The sequence below is a fragment of the Parasteatoda tepidariorum genome, chromosome 10, assembly GCF_982258835.1.
Source record: "Parasteatoda tepidariorum strain Cologne lab strain chromosome 10, Ptep-v5.0, whole genome shotgun sequence".
Classification (NCBI taxonomy): Eukaryota; Metazoa; Arthropoda; class Arachnida; order Araneae; family Theridiidae; genus Parasteatoda; species Parasteatoda tepidariorum.
Window position 1 is genome coordinate 36,939,146 of NC_141764.1, and position 24,671 is coordinate 36,963,816.

The 24,671-nt window shown below is 27.8% G+C and overlaps 1 protein-coding gene across 1 annotated transcript in view; it reads left to right on the forward strand.

Annotated features, from left to right (window-relative positions):
- LOC107445240 (uncharacterized) overlaps window positions 1-13,486 on the forward strand; it is a 297,517-nt gene extending 284,031 nt beyond the window's left edge. The window contains exons 8-11 of the mRNA XM_071184549.2: window positions 45-432; window positions 6,772-6,846; window positions 9,398-11,180; window positions 11,840-13,486. Of these exons, the coding sequence (XP_071040650.2) occupies window positions 45-432; window positions 6,772-6,846; window positions 9,398-11,180; window positions 11,840-12,636 (3,043 nt within the window). The 3' untranslated portion in view covers window positions 12,637-13,486. The remainder of the gene's footprint in view (window positions 1-44; window positions 433-6,771; window positions 6,847-9,397; window positions 11,181-11,839) is intronic.
- The last annotated feature ends 11,185 nt before the right edge of the window (window positions 13,487-24,671 follow it).

The following is a 24,671-nucleotide window of genomic DNA, read 5'->3' on the forward strand; positions in this document are numbered from 1 at the left end:
CTTTATATTAAATTGATATCTTAAATATTATTCAAATATTTCAGACCAAAAAATATACACCATCAAAACTCGTCTGGATCTAATTTTCCATATAACCGCCTAAGCCTCACGGAGGACAAAGACAGACTTGGTCCTATTCGAGAAGGTGGACCTTGCACCTGCTGGAAGCAACAAAAGTCAACAGACCAAACATCCCATGAACTGTTACTGTTTGGTGGAGGACTCTTATGCTCGTGCTGGGGAAAACCAAATGTCGATGTTGACATGCCCTCTGTGAGTAGCAGTGGCAGTAGCAATGCTTCACCTTCAACATCTCCTAAAAAGCAGATGCCATTAATGAGCGTACCAATATTACTACCTTGTACTTGCGGCAAGATTGCAAATAATCCTTACCTCAACTATGCTGTTCCTAGATCAGGAGCACCTGTTAAAGTAATTTCATTTTTTTTTTGTATTATTTGAAACACCTTAACTGTTTCTATCTTTAGTTTGTGGCGTAACTACCACTATATATATTAAATACCAATTCGCTAGTATATAAGACATGTTAACTTGATTCTATCACTAGGTACCTTTTGATAGATGAAGGTTGACACAGTCTAAAATTGTAATTCCCCTCATTGGTGACCCGGACGTGATAAGAACATGACAATATCGATGGATGATCCACATTAAACAGTTTATTTGCTTAAAAAATATACTGCTCAAAGGAGAGAAAAAATCCGGTGAAGTAAATAAATTCTCCCGGTTAATAAACAAAAAAATGAAGGAAAAAAATAGTGCGTGGAATCCCTCCGCGCGGAAGAAGTTAAACTTCGTAACCTGCGACGTTAATTGTAGAAGAATCAGCAGTCGTAGAAGGATCACTAGTTCTATTCAACGACTCCTTTTCCTGCTCCGCTCGCTTCCGTGCTCTGTAATCACGGTAATATTGTGCATTTTTCCCTCGTGGACCTCTTGAACCAGTGAAAGTGCTTGTGGTTGCCTCATCGTTTCGCCCTGGAAAATGTATTTGTGTTAATAATGTATGTGAATGCGTCATAATGTAATTTCGAAAGAGTAATTTCATCATAATGTAAAGAAGGAGTAATTTCATCATAATGTAAAGAAAGAGTAAATTAATCATAATGTAATTTTCTTACAATCAATTGATATTCACAAGAGACGTACCTTGACATAACCTCAAATCCGTCTCATTGTCCGTGGGATTGTTTTCACTCAATTTTTACAATTGTTATCCACTAAATTTGAAAATGAAAAATACTACCCTATTAAATTATATGTGTATCAAATCAAACTAAAAAAATATTTATAGAAAAACAATACTTTCATTATTTTTATGCTAGTGAGAACCAAAACAATATGGAAATGAATGAGGGAAAACTGGATCCTACCACGTGATTTCCCGGCCAATAAAAATGTAGCGTTAAACGTTTAACGCAACCTTGTTGGAATTCGCATAAGAAGTATAACTTCAAAAAAATGAGAAAAATTAAATAAATAAAAAAAAATTAAGAAAAAATTTAATGAGCAAAAATTGCTATAAATAAATAAACAGCATGAATCAACTTGTGGTATTCGTTCATCGTATTCTATCACAGATAAAATTCTGGAAAGGGAGTGCTGTGGCTTAACTACCACTATAAATATTAAATACCAATTCACTAGTATATAAGACATGTTAACTTGATTGTATCACGAGGTGCCTTTTGATAGATGAAGGTTGACATAGTCTAAAATTGAAATTCCCCTCAAGTTTTCTTTGAGATATGGGAAAATTAGTTTAAAGATAATAAAGCCCACACTCGTTAGTACGGCTCCCATTACAAAGGCTTATCCATCATAATGAAGTGCGTAATGAGTATCCATTATAATGAATACATGAAGTGTGGTTTGCTAATCCAAAAAACGCAATGTAATTTTCTCACTCGTTTTTTTAATATAGCCACCGAAATTTTATTTAATTTTCTTTATTTCCGGTACAATCACTTCAAAGTAATATGTTAAGCATTTCTGCGCTTTAAAAACCAAATGTATAGCTTGACAATCAGTTAACTGAAAGCGAAAATTTCAAAACACGATTTAAACCACCATTCTTTTAATGATAGTGAACAATAAACGTAAAACATCTTAAATTTATTTCGAATAATGTTTTGAACGCGTTGTATTGTCATCAATTGTTCGTCTGTTTTCTGATTCATTTTAATGTATAGCATAGATTTTTCAAGTTTAATCTAGCGTTTATTAATTTGCTTTAAATTAGTCCGAAATCTGTTTTCTCTTAGACGACAAGGGTCGTTATATCAAACAACGATGCTGTAAGAAAATTTAAGTTTTCATTCTATTGTTTTTCGATTTTCCACAATACTTCTCATTCTTCCGTCTGTATTGAAACGTTACTTATCAGAAACAAAAAATTATTCAGTCAAAAGTTCTCAACAATTAAAAGATTAAATTTAGAAAACTGTAAATTAAGCATTTAGTAAATGAGATACTTAAAAATTAAAAATAAGTTTCAATTAGTTTAAGTCAGTAAAAAAAAATATCTTTACTTGTTACATTCTTCATTATAAGTATCATTTTAACATCTAAAATTTAACTTCTTCCTGGAAAAAAAACTAAACTAAAGTAATCACTTAAAGTAATAAAGAAAAAACTTTTACCCCAAAAAACAAATTAAAAATTGGGGTCGGTCCTATAAGAACTACTAGTTTCACTTAGAACATAAAACTCATTTGTAGTTTTCTTTTGCTTTCAAATTACATTAACTAGTGAAACTTAAACTTCAGCTGACTAATTGAATAAGAAGCTTCAGGAGACATTCTTTGAGATTAAAATAATTAACCTAACTTTTGCTGACCGGTGTACAAAATGATGGCAATAAAATTCTAAATTGGTGAAAAGGAATGAAAACAGGTTGGAAAAACAAGTATTTTTCTACGTAACACGTAAAAAGAGATTGTGATGAAGTTTTTGGCAGCTCGAGTAAAAATAAGCTATTTTGTGCGTGCGCTTCGTTAACAACGGAAACGAAGCATTTGATGTAAATAAATAAAATCTTCCAGAAGGGAAAACGTGTAGCTTACGGAAGGACTTGCTCCGTGCTTCTCTATTGGCTGTCGTTATTTTTGAAGGGGAAAGGGCGAAGTGAAGAGTGGAGTTGAGTTGTGCCGATCGAAAAATTCGAATGAAAACTGCAGTAGAAATAATAATCCTCACGTGTTCCTATGCTTGCAATCGAGAAGACCAATTTCAAAGATCTTTCTTTTTTTTTTCGTTAAATTTATTGGAAACTTTTTTTCTCCTACTTTAGAATTGTCTCTAGTTCTTTGGACGCAGTAGGGGGAGAGGTGGAAATTCGAAATATCGGAAGAAAAGTTACAGTTCCAAGAAATACTCGCCACATTTTCTTGTTATGTTTGAATTTTCTTTCCTTTATTTTTCCAATTCAGAGCTTTTGTGCCGACATGCAAATAGAAAAATCAATCAACAGTACCGTTAAAACATCTCTTTTTTTCCGTTTTTTTTCTTCTCCAAAATAAGAGAAAGTTGCAAGTTTAAACAGCCGGAGTTTTTTCTCGCAAACTCATCAGTATCGGACCAATATTCAAGATTAAATTACTTGTTGGACGATGGAATTAGCTGTAACACGCAACCAGTTTCTAAAAGAGAATTTTAGTTAGTGCCTAAATCGATGCCTTGGTTCCCAGCTATTTAAAGCTGTTAGAGTAACTTAATTAAATCGATCATATTTTTTTTTTATATCTAGTATTGAATTTTTCGTGTCTCTGTTACAATACATGGAGAAAGTGTTACACGTTTAACAAGTTGTAAACTTTGTTTTATAAATTATCTATCATAGATTTTCTTTTCAAGTATAATCTTAAATTATGTAGCTTTCACTAGCTATTTACAGCTTAAAGAATTATTGATTGAAAATAATCAATGCTTTCTATAATCAAAAATGTTCACTGACCCATTTTGTCAAAGATGGTTTTTATTTTGTTATTATTTTCATCTTTTTAGGTTGAAAAATCTACAGCAATTCTCAATGGCTCTTTTAGCATAAAAATATTTAAAACGATGGGGTACTGTGGTATATAACTTGTACATCCTTATTCAATTAGATTGGTGTATAGGCACCCTTTATATATCAGTTTTCCTACTCAATGCGACCATTTCGTTCTCTTGTACTCACACGCCAAAGTATTCACTGCAATACTGAGAACGTATGCTGGCAAATATGATATCAATATTTTTATGTTAGTTCAATTTTTACTATAAAATTACATGGTATAAATATTAATGTTAATCAGAACTCAATCTTCAAGGATTATTCTTCAATCTTCAAGGAACTTGTAAAGCCTATGTGAAATTTTACATTATATTATCAATTACATTTACTGATATAAATTAAGTATTTTTAAAGTCATGACGTCGTAATCAATGAGAGAAAAAGTACCATGACCTTATATTGACCTTTGTCTGGACTACTTTTATCATATATATTACCACAAAATTCAAATGGTAAAATAGAAGTTACTGATTACATTTATGCTAATACTCTCCAGAAACTTTTCCTGACATTCTCTCTCTCTCCGGAGTATGATACACTACTAATGATACACTACTGGCTGTCACTATTGCTCATATGACACATACGAGCAATAGTGACAGCCAGCGATAAGGAACTCTAAATCAGAAGTTGGTTTTGAAGAAGCAAGTCTAAGAATTATGAAACCCGTGATTATTCAATAGTTATGTCTTGAGTATTTAAAATTATCTTTAATAAGAAATAAATTTGAATTATAAGTTATGAAACTACTGAAAAATACCCGTTAATAAGAACTGAGTTTTCAAGGACTCGAACTTTCGAAACCTATAGAAAACATTGTATTAGCAATTACATATACGAAAATAAATTAAGTATGTGTTAAAGGTCATGATGTCACACCATGAGATTGGTACCATCACATACCATTGAAAAGATACCAATGACATACCATTGAAACTTTACCATGACATACCATTGAAAAAGTACCATAAAATTATTCGTCTAGACTACCTTTATCATATATTTTTTTTAAAAATGAAAGATTCTGTAGAACTACATTTACGGTTGTATTTTTCCTGAAATTTTCTCCCTCTTGGATTATAATACACTACTAAATTAAGCACATACGAGTAGTAGTGACAGCGATAATGAACTCAACTCCAGAAATTAGTTTTGAAGTTACAAGATTTTTAAAGCACTAGATTATTTAATAAATATGTCTAATTATTAAAATTATTTTCAATACAAAATTAACTAAAAGCTGTGAAACCACTGAAAACCTAAAATTAATGCGTCACAGAATTTAAATTTATCGTGTGGATAAATAACAAGTAATCCCTTGTTTGAAAAGAAAAAATCCCACGTTTAATGTAATGACAAAAACATATTTCTTAACTTCTCAACCATTCTTGACAAAAGACCAGCCTCTCACTCCCATGCCCTATTATAACTGAGTTGTATGTATGTACATACAGGGGTCATTCTGTATTATGTCCTAGGCACACAGTTCATAGCGTGTCTCTGTCGTGTGTCAATAGCCGGTTGCTGTGTTTGTTCTCTTCCTTAGGACGGGAAAGAAGTAAAGTCAATATTTTGTGAGGAATGTCTACCCACTTTCGTATTACTCTATGTTCGGAAGTTAAAGACAGGACTTGTGAGACTGTTTCGAACGTCGCCATTGGTTAGCGATGCGGGAGCTTAAAAGCTTGGTGTAAACGGAACAGTGGAAATCAGATACAATGAATCAAAGATTAAGATTTATTTTGTGTACTGTGTCTACTTTTGGAGTTCTTATTTGATATGAAATTCGCTATAGTAATTTGAGATAATAATTTTATATATTTTTTGTAATTTTTTGATTTGTGAAATTTCATGTGTATTTTTTTAATATTGAAATATAATTTTTATTTAATATGACTTTAAAATTCTGTTGAAAGAAATTGGTGTACAAAGCGTTGTAAAATTTATCGAATTTAAGGCACATTATCAATCACCTAATTTTTTATATTATTCTTTATTACTAATGTTTAATTGATAGATTAATGATAATCAAAAGATTTGCCTGAAATCATAAGGAAGTGATACACTCATTAAAAATTAAGAAGCAAGTTTAGTGTTCAATTCTAAATACTGCCATTTTCTAAATAATGTTGTTTTTATTAAATGTTTTTTTTCCACAAAAGATTTCAGTTTTATTTTTGTAATTAGAAAAAAATGAGAAATTAAAAAAAATTGTAATCAGCAAAATTATCTGAAATCATAACGAAATAATAAACTTATTAGAAAATAAAAAAACAAATTTTGCTTTCATTTCTAAAAATTACCCTTTTCAAAATAATATTATCTTTATTCATTCTCTTTTTCAATAAGACTTAAGCCGTATTTTTTTATTAAAGGATAATATAATCCCTTAATATTAAAATTAAATAACTCGCATGCCATGATAAAATAAACATACTGTTTCGAGAATCACTTCTAAAATTGGGAAAATAAATATTTTTATGATCAAGATGTTATAATTCTCGTGTTAGTTTTAAATAGATACGATTTGAAGAATATTTACAGAACTGAAGAATTAAAAATCGAATATTCTTGCTGTTAAGAGTCGTGTTCTTGAAAGTAAAGATAATTATAGAAAAAGAAATATGAATTTTTCTACGTTAATAGGTTTTTCTTTCTTTTTAAATAAATATTGAAGTATTTATTTACTATTACAGAGTGTTAAAGATGAAAATACCGAAAAAACTTCAAAAGCAGCAAGTTCAGAATCAAGTGAAAGCCAAGAAGCTAAGGTATGCACATAATAAAAAATTACCTCTTCAAACATAAATAATTCAGTTGAACACTTTCAGCTAATTATTTTAATTATAAATTTTACTTTAAAAGATACAGAAAGCTTCTGTTTATTTGCTAGAATTAATCGGTCTAAACACTATCATACCGAATTCCATGCAATGAATTTTCTTCAAGATTTTTTCATTTAAAAACAAAATTTTAATTTTTTGTCTTTTATTGAAACCATAAAGAAATGTTGCTATTGGTTGCCGTATATTTTTTTTCAAAGCTAACTTTTTATATTTTTCTAGAAATAAATTCAGAACAAATTTTAGTTAAATAAAAATAATTATAATAATTAATAATATAAATTATATTTTTGAATTTTGCTTCATATTGTTTCTCTAAACGTGAAATTAAAAAAAAATTGCATTGTTAATACGTGTCCTTAAATAACCTGCATAAAAAATTGTTGAAAAATAATTGCATTGTTAATACGTGTCCTTAAATAACCTGCATAAAAAATTGTTGAAAAATAATTCTTTCCAAAAACTTATAAACAATTTTATAATTAACATTTCGTTTACTGAATTATGTTAATCATGCTAATTATTATGCTTAATTTTATTATGTTGCTATTTATAGCTTTTTTTTTCTTCAAAACAATTGCTCTCTTAAAAAGTAGAATTTTACAAAAAAGCGTCATATTTTTAATTTTTCTTCGCATTTCTTTTATTAATAAAGTGAAGCACCATAAATAATAATATCATCGATAACATGAAATTGATAACAATGAATAATAACCTAAAATAAATTAGGATAAATGAATATAAAACTTATTATCAGAGTATAAACAAAATATTTTCATGAACGACTAAATGTTCTTAAATACATCTTTCAAATAGCCTGTATAAACATCTGCTAATTTTAAAGGGGAAAAAAACGCAAAAGTTCTATTACATTTTGGTACTTTACATTATTTGACTTCATGCATCTCTTTCTTTTCATAAAAACGACTTGTTCTCTTGAAGAAAAGAATTTCATAAAAAAAAAGATAGAAAGAAAGAAAGAGGGAGAAAAAAAAACTGTAGCTTCATATTTTTCTTTTCGTATCGTCTTCTTGTTATTTATAACCTAGGGCATGTGTTGATGATTTTGTCGAAATCCTTGACTATTCTTATTTTTCTGAGTTACTCTTCTATTTCACTTTTTATCTTCGAAAACAAAAAAAATTGAAAAGATGCACGCTAATTACGTCATATACGCTTCACATTTTTTCGTCAATTCACTTCGCTTCTTGAGAATTTTTGAAGAACTGTTTTTTCCTCCTCCTATCGTTTGCTTCTTTCAAGTCCCATCGTTGCCATTAAGCAAAACGAAATTTTTTTTTTTGGAACGTAGTAAGAGTTTTTGAAAGTCTAGAATGATTCTAAATACACGAAGTCCTTCTATATTTAACCTCGGGCAACTTTTAAGGAATTTTAGTTTGCAAGCAAATGTAAACAGGAAAGAAATGGTCTGCACTTCACAAATGCCCGCGTACCCTTGAATGCTACTGCGTTCAATTATTTATAAAATATCAGGACATTCAATTATCTTCGTCTAATGTAGTTTTAAAATTTTCATTGTTACAGTCTTTTGCACTTATAAGAACACAGCTTGGGGCTAAGTGTGATATCAATTTAAATTTAGTATAACAATTAAAGTTTTTAAGACATTTTTTAAGTTTGATACAATTTTTTTATTAAAAGATACATCGACTCATTTTTAATGTTTCGATGTGTAAATTTTTAGCAGTTTGCTTTTTTATGCTTTTATTTTATTGGAGACAAATAGAAAATTAGTGAGGATAAATATTAATTGCTTCAATCATTTTAATTTTAAACGTTAATGAAATTCAAAGTTAATGAATGTTCAAAATAGTTTATTTTAAATTATGTCTAAATTGAGTTTACATTTTAAAAATTGTTTCGATTATTTTTTATTAAACTAATTTGCGTATTCTTTTTTATGATTGCATTGAATGATTTTAGTTTCTTTTATATACATATACAATTCATAGTATATATATTTTTTTAATCCATAATTGTACACTGCAATAGTTAGTGTTACTTATTTTATAATTCTCTTTGCCTGATTAATCTACTCTTATATTATTGGATTTAGTAATTCGCTTTTTCTTTATGAATTTGTTTTTTGAGTAAAATATATGTAAATGTTAATCCACATTATAAGAATTTATATTAATTTCTAAAAATCACCGAAGTAGTACTATGACTAGAATTGCAAAAACTATTAAAGGTCAAAAGTAATTTTTTTATAACCTCACTCATTGAAAAATTTACGGAATGATAAATTGAAGAGGACCAATTTAAGAGGTTCCGAGGATTTTTGTGATTTGAGGGTAAAATTCTATTGTTACCATTTTGGCTTCAAAAAAGATATATGCGTGAAGAGAAACTTTAATTGCACCAATTAAACTTAAAAAGAAAGTTTAAGAAATGAATTACATTTATTTAATTCTTCGATTCTAATTAAATATGCGAAATAATATTATTATTGTTTCAGATAATTAATAAAATGGATAATGCAAATGCTCCAACGGATGAAAAAGAAAGCAATGGCAACTTAGTTGGAAGTACACCAACAGGAAAACCTCCTAAATCAAGTATGTCATCAAGCTTCTACCAGCAGCCATTAATTTGTTCTTGTCAGAAACTTTTACTGTGTCCTGGAAGTCTGTTACCTCAAGTTACACCCACCGAAAATAGTAGCAATAGAAAAACATTAAGCAGAAACAGCTCCGAGTATGGTACTGTTAAACCAGTTTCATCAAGTGATACAGACAGCTCAAAACGTCGAGTCCCAACTCACAATTTAAATTGCCGTTGCAGGCAGCCACCAGTAGTCTCAACTCCAGATTGCTGTTGTGGGAAAATATCAGGTCTCGGAATGCCTTTTTTTAATACATTCGCGTCCAGAATGGGGCGTAAAGATAATGCTAATCACATTTATGTCAACCTTAAGTATCTCCAAGAGACTGCTACAGCTGCCCTAACTAGTCAAGGAGTTCCGGGCAAACTAATACCTTATTATGCAAATTTGCATTTCCTTCAAACACTTTCACTGTATGAAAACGCCGATGTTTTGGATGTAAGACCAAATCAAGTTCTCAATAACATATTTCCCGACGGTGCAATTCCGGAAGACTCTGAAGGAAGTGTAGGTACTGTTCCAAAGAGACCTAAAAAGAAAATTGAGACGCCATCCAGCAATGGTGTTTATGAAATGATGTCATTTAACCAAACTGAATTTCCTACTTCAACATCTGGTGATAACTATCTACTCATGCAACCTGGAACTCTAGAAGGCAAAGGAGATTTAGCAACAACAGATACCATCACCTCTTCTCAAAGTAGCAGCAGTAGCAGCACTTTAGCTTCCACTTCATGCGCATCAGGCTCGGAAGGGGCACCGGAAGGGGAAGCATCATTGGCCTCTGAATCCATGCTACCCCTTAGGCCCTTCATGCCTGTACTGTTGCCTTTCCATGACCATACATGTGATATGAAAGAGCATACTGAATGTGATGACTCTTGCAAATCTGGTACTGATGGCCGAAAGTGCGAGGGAGATCATCCAAGATCTAATTCTCTGGGTGATATAAAAGTGTCTATTCTCAGACAAGTTCGATCCAGTTCAACAGATGGGAGGCAAGAAGGAGCATGTTCTGACGATCTTGGTAGCTGTCACCACGCAGTATGTGGAACTGCCAGTCCTAAATCTACGCCTCGGAAACACCCAATTTTATCGAAACTTACATTGAGATCGAAAGAAAAGTCGTTTAGCACAGATGAAATAACACCACCATCATCAGCTCCATCGTCACCAGACAGTTTGTTCCTCGAAAGTATACAAAAATATCCTTTCCACAGATCAGCTGATTGTCTTCAGTTAAATGAAGAATACAGACTTTCAGAAGAAGACCTTTCTCAAGATCCCGAAGTAATTATGAGCCAAAGTATGGATAAAAGTTATAGTACCAGGGGTGGTACTAGTAGCATAAAACGATCTTCAAGTGTTCCTTGTAAATCAAATCCAAATAATCAACAGACTTCAGCAAGTTCTGCTGATTCAGGTATATCTACACACTTGCCAACTACAATTGGTGGACAAGGTGCTGTATTTTCTCATTTCATTGCTTATCATGGTTCACTACCAAGGCGTCATTCAGGTAATGCTGCAAGCAGGCATCCTGTTCCAGAGAAAAAAATTTCGACGAACATGGGAAGTAAACTTCAACAAGAACAGAAACCAGCTCTGGATCAGTCTAAAATGATTCTAATATCAGGTAAGTATAAATTGATACTATTTCAATATTTATGGGTCCCTTAATTTGAACCTCAAATAACTTGATTGAATGAGGAAATTTAATATTTCTTTTAAACTTTAAAATTGCATTTTATCCTAAATAATCAATGATCTTGCAAACAAAATGGTTTACTTAAAGTGAATACAAATAGCTTTACTATTAGCCAAGTTATTTTCATTTACTCTAAAAATAATTTTTTCCTTCAAAACTAATTTTAATGCTAATGTAAAGTTGGGTGTTAAATAAAATTACATTACGTTTACAGCAACTAATACTCTACAAAGGAAAATTTTAATACTCACTAAACCTAAAATGTGGAATACAAGTTCATGAAAACTGAAGGAAATGCAATACACACGCGTTATTATTTATTTACTTAGCTCCATGTTAAACTCAAGAACGCAGAGTGGAAAATAATTATATTAATAAATAAATTAAATAGAAGTGAAATGTTAAGTTATGTATTAGATTTCCATAAAGTTGAATATTAAATTTAAGCAAGTATTGGAACATGATCTAAAATTAGAGGATGTCTGAATCTAATGTTTTCCGATTTTTAAGGTATATACCGAATGTTATCTAGCATTTCCTAGAGAATAATTTGGAATATATTTAAATGTGTCATATTTTTATTTCAGAATGTAAACAGTGTCATCAATTCCTGACATCACCAGAAGGTGTCCTTGTATTAGATGCTAAAAGCATGACATCCAGCTCTTCCTCTGATATGTCAGACTATATTGAGTCCTTAAGTCTTTGCTCTCGAAGTAGTAGTGGCAGTGGTAGTAGTGGATGTGGTGGCGTAGGTGTTAATGACTATCCCCGTAACGAAGACGTGTGCGGTGGACTCATGAAAATTCCTAGCTCCTGTACGAGCTCCCTTAGACCTAGATCAGGCAAAGAGTACCATTCATTTGACAGGGTTTTAATCCAAGATGGATGTCCTTACATTCCCATAACTGAGTGCACACACTTGTCTTGTCTAAAGTCTTTTCAAGACAAAACAGGACCACACGAAACAACTGATGAAATATTGAATGATAACGCACCAGAATCCAATGCAAATAATAACGTTAATATCAACAACAACAAAACTAACTCTCCATCTCCTGGTTATGTCAGTTCGTCGCCTGGCAACCAAGAGTATATTTCATCGCCTGAAAAGACTTCTCAGTTTTCGTTTCCTAAGGACAACGGCACAAAAGAGCTAAATTACCTCGAGGTAGTTTCGGTGGGTGACTCGGAGCCCTCGAGTCCTGTTGTAAAGCAAACAGCTGTTCAATATGCTGTTATAGACGTTGTTGCGACAACAGCAGCAAGGAAACTCAGCAATGAAAGAGCACAGCTACGAAATGAAGGTCGAAGTCCTACACCAACTGAGTGTAGTCCAAAACACACAACTTTAGAAGACAGTTGTACGAGTGATAAAAAGTGAAACCTTGATACTGTTCAGCAGATAACATGGTGAAATATTTTACATCAGAAAGAAGACTTTGATGCCGTTAACTTTTATCACTAGATTTTATCTTTGTGATAAAGTTAGTGTACCGTTTCACGTCATATCCTAAACCTGTATCAGAAAAATAAGGCTTAGTTATAAACATCTTAATATATAAATATAATATTTTTGTAAAGATAAAATCACCAATACTTAGAATTGCAACAAAGACAATGAGTTCATAAATGTTAGTTCGTTGTCTCTGTTGCAAAGAATCAAGAAGAAACCAGTTTTGAACCCATCTTTGGCTAACGAGATTTGAAATTTTTACAATTTAGAAAAAGTCGATGCATTATCGGAGAAATTTTATGAGTATTGCTACACTGACTCGTTCTGCAGAAAAGGATGAATAAACTTTAATAGAACTCGAAACTATTCGCTCAAATACAAACTTTGAAATATAAGATAAGTTGTGTTTAGTATTACAGTTTACCTAAACAACAAGTTTATGTAAATTTTCATGGTGCCTATTTAGAATTTTTCAAACTCATTGTTTGTATTTACAATTTATGAAGTTTTATGTGGAATATAACAAAGCTATGTCTTTAAAAAAAAGCAAGATAAATACTTCCTTTTTTTTAACTTTTCGCAATTGGCACTTCATAACAAAAAAATTCAGTTTATTTAATATTACAAGTATAATTTTAATAATTTACTAAAAAAGGGTAATTAAATAATATTTGTATTATAATACCATGTTTAAATTTTTATTTACTTTAAATTTACCGTCGAGTCTCTTTCTAACGAAAACTGCAAAAAATTGGAATTTGAACTTGAAAAAAAAAAATTTTAACTTGCAAATAATATATCTAGTATGCATTATCTTTTTTTAAAAGTTATCAATAGACTTTCGATATTTTTTATAGTCAATCAGCTCAATAGAGTTTCGAAATAAATGTAGAATCTTCATATAAGCTTTTAATATTTTATAAATGACGTTATGGGGAATGACGTTCATTTTTGTTTGTTTTAGGGTCAAAAACACAGACAAAAACATTTTATTTTATTTATTTATACATTAATTTTTGATTGAAAGAGTACTTTAGATTTATATAGTTCGGTGGGACCCATCTAATGAAAGATTTTATAGAAAGAAAGGATTCTCTTTCACTCTCATTTTCTCTAGTTAATATTAATTAGGTTAATATATTTTTATTATCATTATAATTTTAAAAATAAAAGAAATAATAATTAAAGAAAAAATAAAAGAAATTTCGTTGAAGTTTTTAAACAAAATCATTTTCTAATAATAGACATCTCTTTTTCTTTTTCATAAGTACTACTAGAGAAAGTAAAAATAGACATACTATGTAAAAAACTTAAAAATTTTAGATTTAAAACCTATCACTTAACCCTATGACGCCAAATGTTTGTTAAACATATTTTTCCTACTTTTTTCATTCATTTTGTATTTAAATAGGTCAAAATAAGAGAAAAATATTATACGGTCAAACCCCGCTATAGTGAACATGGTTTATAGGGAACTCCCAGCTATAGTGCACGAAATGTTCTCTCCCGTGCTTTGCTATACACATATAATATTATTTTTTGCGGATACAGTGAACCAAAATAAGAGAAGAAATCGGATATTATGAACTTTTTTCTGTCTTCGACTGATTTTTGTTTCTTCATTTTTTAGTAATTCTGAGATTTTTACATAAAATTCATATACCGATTTTCAAAACCATTTATTGAGTGGATAAGCATTTTTCTTGTTTGCTTCTTCTACCTCAGTTTCCCATTCCTAAATAAAAGCCATCCCTTAATTTTTTGTACGCAAGACGAAGAGTAATAAAAAATAAAACTTAAAACACTACATATTGTTTTTTAATAATTTTTGTATTTCTATTTGTTGGTGATTTATTTAAATGCATAATAAAAGGGAGCAGTTCGGAAAAATTAGTTAAAATTGTTCGCAGTGCAGATATAGTAAACTCCCGTTTACAGTGAACCGAAATTTCGGTCCCTTGAAGGTTCACTGTAGCGAGGTTTGACTGTATTTAAAATTCTAATGTCTTATAGTTATGAAATTAAACAGGAAACACCGGTGTTTTTTTCCGCGTTAAAGGTAAATTCTTCCAAACACGAGTCACTTCCAAGCAATATATTTTTTTAAATTTGCAGTTATTTAGATCAAAGAGAAACAGTTATTCATCATCAAAATTTCTTTATTAAATTATTATTCCTTATTAAAATTTCTAATTTACAAAATCCCTTATGCACAATTTTTCGAATGTGAATGACTTTTTTGGATTTTATATTTTAATACAAATATAATTCCTATAATCCAGATGTTTTAGTAAATATTAGACTGTTTAGTTTAAGAAATACCGAAATATGTTTTTCTTGTAATTAGAGAAGAAAACAAATATATGAAAGGGACACCGGTGTCTCATCTCGACGGCAAAAGATTAATTCATAAACAAGATTAATTCATAAACAACATTCATATAAATCAAAATTCATGAATTTTTGAATATTTAATCACATTTTTAATTTTAATACAAATTATATTACATTTTTATAATACATTTTTAATTTTAATACAAGAATAAATATAGGATAAATATTTAGTTCACTGCATGCCCCATTAACTGATACTTTTCAGTTTGAAAATTCATAGCCTACTCATTCAAAATTTAAAATAATTACAACATAGCTTACAATAATTCCATAAATTTTTGAGCCATTTTATTATTTTTGATGTAAATAGATAACCCAAGATATCAAAATTTAAAAGTCGTATAAAAAGATTTCGTTATAAAGAGACTTCACTTTATCTAATTTCAAGGCAGGGCAAAAGCTTTATTTTTTCTAACCATAACAAAATACAAGAGTAGATAAAGTAAAACATCGCTGTCTGAGTGCTCAAATAAATTTTAAATATTAGTCAATTGTTAGTATAGGCCTTAAACTTAATGAATACATTTTGTATGAACGTGACTTCAGATACGGGGACCATAACTTCCTTAACTAGAATTGGTTTAAATGGTTCCATGAAAAGATTTAGTTAAATGTTTGGATACTCGGTGTATAGTTAGCAATTAACTATAATTAAATTATGACAAAACTAAATTGTATCTAATAATTACATTTATATTTTGATTGCTGTGAATAATTGATATGTAACTAAAACTTTATGAAAAGCTCTTTTTTTGTGTAATCAATTATTTTTATTTTAATATCTAAACATATGTTTAATTGTGTATTTAATTCAGATATTTTAATTAAATCAGCGAAATTTTGGGAAAATTCGAATTAAAGGTTAGATAATATTTATTTAATGAGTTTGATATTAACAAGAAATATATAAAAAATTAATGATCAAAAATCTAAATTCAATGTTAAATGGTTTTCGTGCATGTACTAGTTTGTTACACCACTTTTTATATGTATTTGGGGAAGCCATATCAAAATTTCAAGCGGAAAAATATGCATATTAGGGTAGGGGTCTTATACTACAACCAGGAAAGAAAGAAAAAACTTAAAAGTAGCCAGTAAATAACGAGAAAGGAGGAATCAAAAATATCAAAACATGTTTTGCCAGCAGAAACGGATTAGTGTAGAAGGAGAATTATTAAAATCACTTAATTTCACTCGGCAATAAAATGAGATTTGATGCTTTTAATCCTTCCTTCCTCAATAGTGATTCGAAAGATTTCGATAATATTAATTTGTTTGACCTAATGGTCATTATTCTGTTGCTTTATTTTTGACAAAATTCTTCAAATACATATTAAAGGTGGTGATTGTGGAACACTTTGTACTTATGGAAACTGTAATCATAACTTATTAATTAAATAATTAACATTGAAATTAGAATTATAAGAATGTTTTATGTTCTTCTGTCCTCTGTGTTTTGTTTTATGTTCTTTTTTGAAGAAAAAAAATACATCTAACATTGGGTAAGAGTAAATAAATTATTATACTTATTTATAGACTCGTATGCATTTTTGTAATGATTCAGGATAACTCTTATCGCTTATTAAACTGTTTGCCTTAAAATTTTATAAACTATGCAAATTGAATGGAAAATCTAACGTATGTATGGAAAGTGTAAATGTTTACAGTGATAAAGTATTCGTGAATTCTTTTGAACCTATTTCTTTTTTTATTTTACTTTATGCGCGAATTTGAGTCTTAATTAAGTTCAAACTTTCTTTTCATTCAATTTAAACTACACTGTTAGAAATTTCTCGGAAAAAATGGTTAAATAGCAATTTGTTTAATTGTTATTTTATATTTAAACAAAAGTCAAATAATCGTAAATAAAATGGTATTCAAACTGTTTACTGTGAGAAAAACCGTTAATACCTGTTTTTGCCAATACGGTTAAACAACCAGAATTTTATTGCACCCGCTAGACTCACTTAATGAAGCCACGTGATTCCTAGCAGTTGGGTCCATATTACAGTGCAGTGGGCTAATCGATCAATCACGTGACCGATTAACGGAGTCCCTGCTTTGATACCACAGTATTTCCTCTTGATAAACCATAACCTAACTCCAGTACCAATTACCTATTGAAAAGCCTTGCTCCAATGTCCAATTAAATTTCTTTTTTACGGTTTTGAAACCATGCTAGTTGTAAATGGTTTAAAAAAACATATAGTTTTGTTTTCATGATTTTTAAATCATACTAGCTGTAAACAGTTTCAAAACCGTAAAGGTAAAGAGTGTTCTTGACCGTAAACTTAACGGCAAATTGGATGAACACACTGATGCGGTAATTTTACCATAATTTTAGAATGAAAATTCTGACAGTGTATTTTATTCCAATTATAATAAATCGGACAAATTTCAATATTTTTTTCAATTTTACATATTAATTTGATTAGATATGTTGAAATGATTAAAATCGCAAGAAAAGAGAGCAAAAAAAGATGCAAAATCTCAAGTATTCTGCAAAATTTGATTTTTTTACTCTGAAATTTAATTGTTAATAAAGTTTTGTTAGGGCTTTATTTTTCAAATTATGTTAAATTAGAAATCATATTTTAACTTTTTTAAAAAAAAATTGAATGTTGGTTTAAATTTTTTTTTAAAAATTCCAATTATTATTATTATTATTATTATTATGACATAATAATACTAATAAGACATTACAAATAAAATATTTTAGTTCCCAGAATTTTAAAATGTCTTCACTATTTATAAATTTTTTTCACATTAGAAATTTAATTTATAATTTCAAAAATATTTAAGATTTTCTTCTGAAGGTTTTCATTTAAAGGTAAGTATAACTTATGATTTCAAAAATAGTATGAATTATTGTTTTAATATATTTTGATGACAGCATTAATTTTTAGTAAATCAATATCTTACAAAATATAACCAGTGTACGCGATTCATGTAACTCGTATTATTAGACAACGACAAATCTATGCAGACCTCTTTGACTAGTTTGTGTTTTAACATATCATTGTTGTTTCAAGATTTTTAATTTTAATCATCTGTACATTGTTTGTGTACATAATAAGATTGTTACATTTTGTACTTAGTGTGTTTTTACATGTTTTTTGAAATTATCTGAAACATGAAATTGTTCGTATTTGAAACTCTTACATTGGATGATGGTGCTTGCTAGTGTTTCATATTCAATGCTACAAATGTATGGAAGAAAATCATAAATTCAAACATTTTGAACGAAATCAGTTAATTTTATAGAGTTAAGATTAACTGAAATAATATAATATCATTAATTATTTTACTTTAGTTTATAACTACAATAGTAGCTTTAAAGTCATAACTTAAGTATTAAATTCCAATAATATAAATGAATATTAGATTTAGAAAAAACTCTAATATTCATAAAAAATTAACATCATTATTTAATAATATTTAACATAATTTTTTATCAAATTACTTTAAAGTATTGATTATGCTACAAGCATTATTTTAAAAATAATTAAACAATATAAAGGCAATATATGTAATAAAAGTTTCTTTATGTACCAATCATATACTTCGCAAATTAAGTATTTATAACAATTAAATATTACCAATTACGGTATCCAATTAAATATTTTAAAATATTCAATTTAATAATATAACAAAATAATTTACAAAAGTGTTAAAAGTCAGCAGATCATTACTTTAATATTAAAACTGAAATTCATTTTTTTAAATAATCCGCATTGCTAGATTACTTCGTTATTATTCGGCTATCAGTATTATCCAAAATCGAATATTTTTTATGAAATGAATATTTGGTACGTAATACTGCAAAACACATATTTCTTTTATTTGTTACTTTAAAAGAATACATAAGTAACGAGCTTTGCGTCATAAGCGTTACAAATTGTATGTTTGTAATTTAAGATTTTTGGCCATACTGCATAGCTTGTTTTAAATTTTATTTAAAATTATGTATCAAAACTTTTTGTCATAATTGCCTAACATCATCTGAAATCCTCATGAAGTTGTATATCTGTGTAAGTTTAAAACTCAGTGTATAGTTTTTTTTCAGCACGAATGATGTTTGAAACAATTCATTCAAAGGAAATGAGATTTAAATTGAAATCTGACACGCAATTAGAAATTTTTAAGCTAACTTTTTCCTTTATATATTATATAGACTTCATTTATATATTCATTTATATACTATTCCTGCGTAGACTTCATTTATATGTGAGCAAATTTTACTTTAAATTAATTCGGATTCTGATTTTTATTATTTAAATGGCCACTAAACCTGTTTGATTTTTATTTTATTATTCAAACTTATGAATAAAATTATACATAATTTCTTTAAAAACCATTTCGAGGTAAAATTCTTTATTTCATTGCATCCTTTTTCAGTTTAATAAATAATTATACTCAAATAATATTTCAAATTTTTGAAATTAAATTTTTTTATTTAAATTTTGAAATTAAATTTTTTAATTTAAATTCTGAAATTTAAATTTTAAATTTTTGAAATTTGAATTAATATCTAAAAATTTACAAACGGTGAGAATACTTTAATTAGTTAGTTTATAAAATAGCTAACTCTACTCTTTCAGTTTTTTTAATGGTGATTTGTTTTATATTTAACTCTCAATCTTTCAAAAACAGCTTTTTAAATTTTTTTGCAAAATGATTATAAAAATTTTTTGAGCTATTATTATTTTAAATCAGCATATCATTCATTCAAGATAAAAGTTTCAATAAGTATTAAATTTTTCATTCAGAATTTGTGACCAAAAAGAGAGTTTTTTAAGCATAAAATAGACTTAATAGATGTTAAATTTCATTGTTAACAAATTAAAATATGAATTTTTTTATAACATTTTTCGAAATCAAAGAATAAACATGAATTTTAAATTGCATAAAAACATAATATTAAATATCCACTAGCGTGAAAAAAAGTTTAAATACAAGCAAATAGCATTCTTGAGTTTTAATTTCTCTAATAGTTCAGTAAAATTTAAATGTGAAACATTTACCATTTTTTCATCGTAAATACGTCCTATGATTTGTATGGAAAACATATTTATCTAGTTCACGGTAGTATTCAAATTTTATGCTCCCATGTGTGTACACTTTTTTCATAAATTTAATGCATATTTGTTATTTTTAAAACTGTAAACATTTTTGGCTAAAGAGAAGCTTTAGTTTAAAGAATAATAATAAACATTTTAATTGCAAATTTTATTATACATTATGAAAGATATCTCTTCAAAAAAAATTTTTATGGAAATAGGATAAAGAAATATCATTAAAAACATATTTATTAACAGCTATATGATTTTTATCCCACTACATCGGAATTGAATTCATTATGAATTGAAATAAATGAAAATAGATTACCAACGTTTTAATGTTCGGTGATGTATTAATTTGATTGTCCTTTAACAATTTCAAACATATTGAAAATAGCTTTATGAAATAGCTTAATTTAGTTATTTAAATAACTTTAATTTAAATTATTTAAACAAATTTGAAAGAACTTAAATCCAGCTTAATTCAATGTGAAACAAGTATGTAGCTAAATTAATAATGAAACATATCAGAAATTATAAAATGAAAAATTGATGGATTATTCATTAATTTAAACATGAACCGTGCGATAATTCATTTTTAAGGTAAGCGTAAATTCTTCATAATATGCATTTAAATTAATAAATGAATCTCATTTCCTTGATCAGAAATTTTTCTAAATGTAATTTATATACTAATTATTACATACCGGATGCAAGAATTATATGTGTATAAACTTTCAAACTATTTGGTACAACAGGTGTGTGAACATCCTGTACAATCATGAGAAGACATTGCACTTTATTGTACAAATCATTTGTAGAAAAGGAAAAAAAAACAGCTTGTAGTAATATTATAAAATAAATGTCTTATAAATATATGACAAAAATTTCGTTTTCATATATTTCATACTAAAGAATCCCAATGGAAAGAATTTTCGATATAAGCATATAAGCACAATAATACATTACTTCGTTTAATACTTATTAAAAGAATTGAAAGAATTTCATTGAAGTAACGAAAAGAATAGCACGAATTCCATTGAACTAAAAATAGTAGAAATTTCATTGAACTAATGAAAAGAATAGCAAACATTCCATTGAACTAATGAAGAGAATAGTAGGAATTTCTTTGAACTAATGAAAAGAATAGCAAGAATTCCATTGAACTAATGAAAAGAATAGCAAGAATTCTAATTATAATAATTCTTTACGTTTGCCTTTTTGTAAAAATATAATTTACTACGATGATATAATAATTATATATTATACTAAAGAAAAGAACAGAAAAAATTCCAATAATAATAATTATTTACGTTAACTTTTTTATAAATATTTACTAGATTTCTTTCGAAACAAAGAATTAAAAAAACCAATGAAAGGAATTTTCTATTTAAGTATAATAATATAGATTTACTGCTTTGATACATTACTTCATTTAATACTAATAAATGGAATAGTAAGAATTACTATGAATTAATGAAAAAATAGTAAGAATTCCATCAAACTAATGAACAGCATAGTAAGAATTAATTGAGAATAACTCTTTACTTTAGCTTTTTTTATAATGGTAAAATTTACAACGATGATATATTATTTCATACCATACTAATGAAAGGAATGGAAAGAATCTCAATGAAAGACATGATCTTTGCTTTAAAAAATTCTACTCATCAAAATTATTCACAAATTGATAATTATATTGACAATTGAATAATTATTTACTAGCGGAGCAATAAAATATCAGAAATAAAAATTTTAAAGAGAAAAGTTCATGTCAAAAATCTATATTTTTATTTCATTTTTCTCATGAATTTACTCAGATAACGTAACAAGACTGGTGAGCGTCAAATTTTAAATACCCGTATTTTGATTTTTTACATTTTTTGCATTTTCAATTACATATACAGAGTTATTTAAATTAACATATGTTCTTTCATTGGCGAATTTTAATTATTTTTATGAGAGCAAAATTACTTGACTTATCTTATACTTATGTAAATTGCTAGTATTTATGATATTAATAATAAGCGGTGTTAAAGCATAAATATGTATTTGTGTTTTGTTATAATTTTTTATCATCAATATTTTTATTTTCCGTTAAAAACACATTTCTCTATTAATCTGTTTTATTTCCTCAATAAATATATAATATTATACTCCAGTTTGAACCTAAAAAGTGTGATATTTCTTCCTTTATATAAAAAAAAGAATTTTTTAAATATTCCGTCATAGCTAAATACATTTTCAATATGAGAATTTTAATATATATCTAGATAAAATTAAATTTTATATTTTTATTATCGGATTTAACTTTTTAAATTAAAATTCCAGAAAATGAAATTCTGGCATTTTACAGTAACATAAACGTTTAATAAAGAAGATCTTCTGAATTACCATATTTTCCATTTGCTAAATTCTATCGAATAAAATCAGATATAAAATCTAGCATAAATATATATAAGTTAGAGAGGAATTTGGCTACCAAATCGAATTTGGAAACAAATCGAATCAAGGACCAAAAAGAGAGAGGAATATCGTTCAGAAGCTCTTTCGAACTTCATAAATATTAAATTACGAAAACTTTATACAGATATGCGGGTGATATTCAAAACTTCCATGTTGAGAATTCCAAATGCTTACCAGAAATATTGAAAACTATAAGATATATTAAAATCTTTCGCCATTATCTGTCTTAAAGCATTTATATTTAAAGAAAAAAAGGTTGACTCTCCATCTTTCAGACTGACCTTAAAACTAGCAAAAACAGAAGACAAAAGTATTTTTCGCAAAAAAGGGTTTTTAAATTTGATAAACAAAAAAATGTCGACATATTATGTAAAAATACTCAATAATTTGTGTTTTCCTTTGTTTTAAATAAGGTGTCTCTTGGTTGTATTATAATAGGCATTTTGAGGCAATTTGAATCATTTATAGGATACAGTTTTTAATCAAATCAAACCATTTTGGTTCTTTTAATTTTTCAAATCTTAAAATAATTTCCATGCGGTGAGAAAATTCTAGTAAAATGACAGTATAGTATGATTATGACTTTTCTGGTTAAAAAGCAATTCTGATAAATAAATCCAAAATATATGGTATTTAAACATTCATTTGATAATTTTTCCGTTGATACGGTAATGGTTTACCAGAAATTCTACTTTTCAAAATTATAGTTGCTCAATTTCATGCTCAATTTTATCATAATAAAAATACTAAATTTCACCACATATTCCAAATTTTATTACTTACTATGAAACAATACTTTATTGTTATTTTTTTTTCTAAAATTATTATCAAAGAGCTTCGGTAAAAATTATTGAGCTATTTTGCGCTTGTATCGACCCTATATGCCCTACTTTTTTTTTCTCAAATCAAAGAAAACTTTTTTTGCTCTCATAGAAAAATTTATTCAATACATGTTCTGCAATAATTATGATAATTTAAACTAACACACACATAAACTAACATATTTGCAATTTAAATATAAAGAATAACAATTTTCAATTTAGATGTCTTGTCACTTTAGATTTAAATAGCTTCCTAAGAATTTATTTATATATTTGGTGATAAGGACTTTCTTAACAACCTTATATAAATATACATAGGGAAATTGTACCAGAAAATTAAAAAGTGGTAGCAAAAATGGTAATTTTAAAATAATATTGGTAATTGAAAAGTTAATATTACTTATTCAAGTAATGACAAAAGTGAAAATGATTTAATCAGAAGTCTATATACTTTTTATTCTTGATTCAAAGCTGAAAAATACATAATGCTAATTTTGGAAAGATGAAATTACAAGGAGAGGACTAAATTTTATATTATTCAATTCAAAACAAACAAATGGTCAACTTTTTCATATAAAGCTTTTATCAGTGCTAAAAAGTTAAATGACATATTTTATACTTTTTTACAGTACTGTGCATAATTAGGGTACTATTATACTTTTTGCATGTGTTAAAAATCTAAATCACTGAAATACTTAAAAATTCATTTACAATTTACAATTTTTTAAGATCTGCAGAAGCTTTTTGATTGGAAATTCTCTTTAAATAAATCTCATTTAGAAAAATTGACAAAATAGGCAGTATTGTTTGGCTTATGGCACATAAATTCGTGAAACTGAAAAATAATATTAAATTGTTTATGCATAATAAATCTGTCAGGATAATAATCGCACTTCAGTCTGAGAAAGATTTAAGCCTTATTCACATATACTTTTCACGCATATATTGATGTATTTTAAAAGGAACATAAAGTAATGTATATAAAAAAAGGGATATAATTGTAATAGTTTCACATTCAGATTGATTTGTCCCCATTAAGTTTATTTTATATAATTGTTTGATTTGTTCGAATTAAATAAGATTTTACTGTCCATTTTGTTAACGTTAACAAGCTGTTTATTTCTATATCAACGAAGACACAGTACACTTTTGGTTAACCGCCATCTTTGTTTTGATAGTTAATGCGCTTTCCCGAAGCAAACATCATCGCCAAACAATCTAC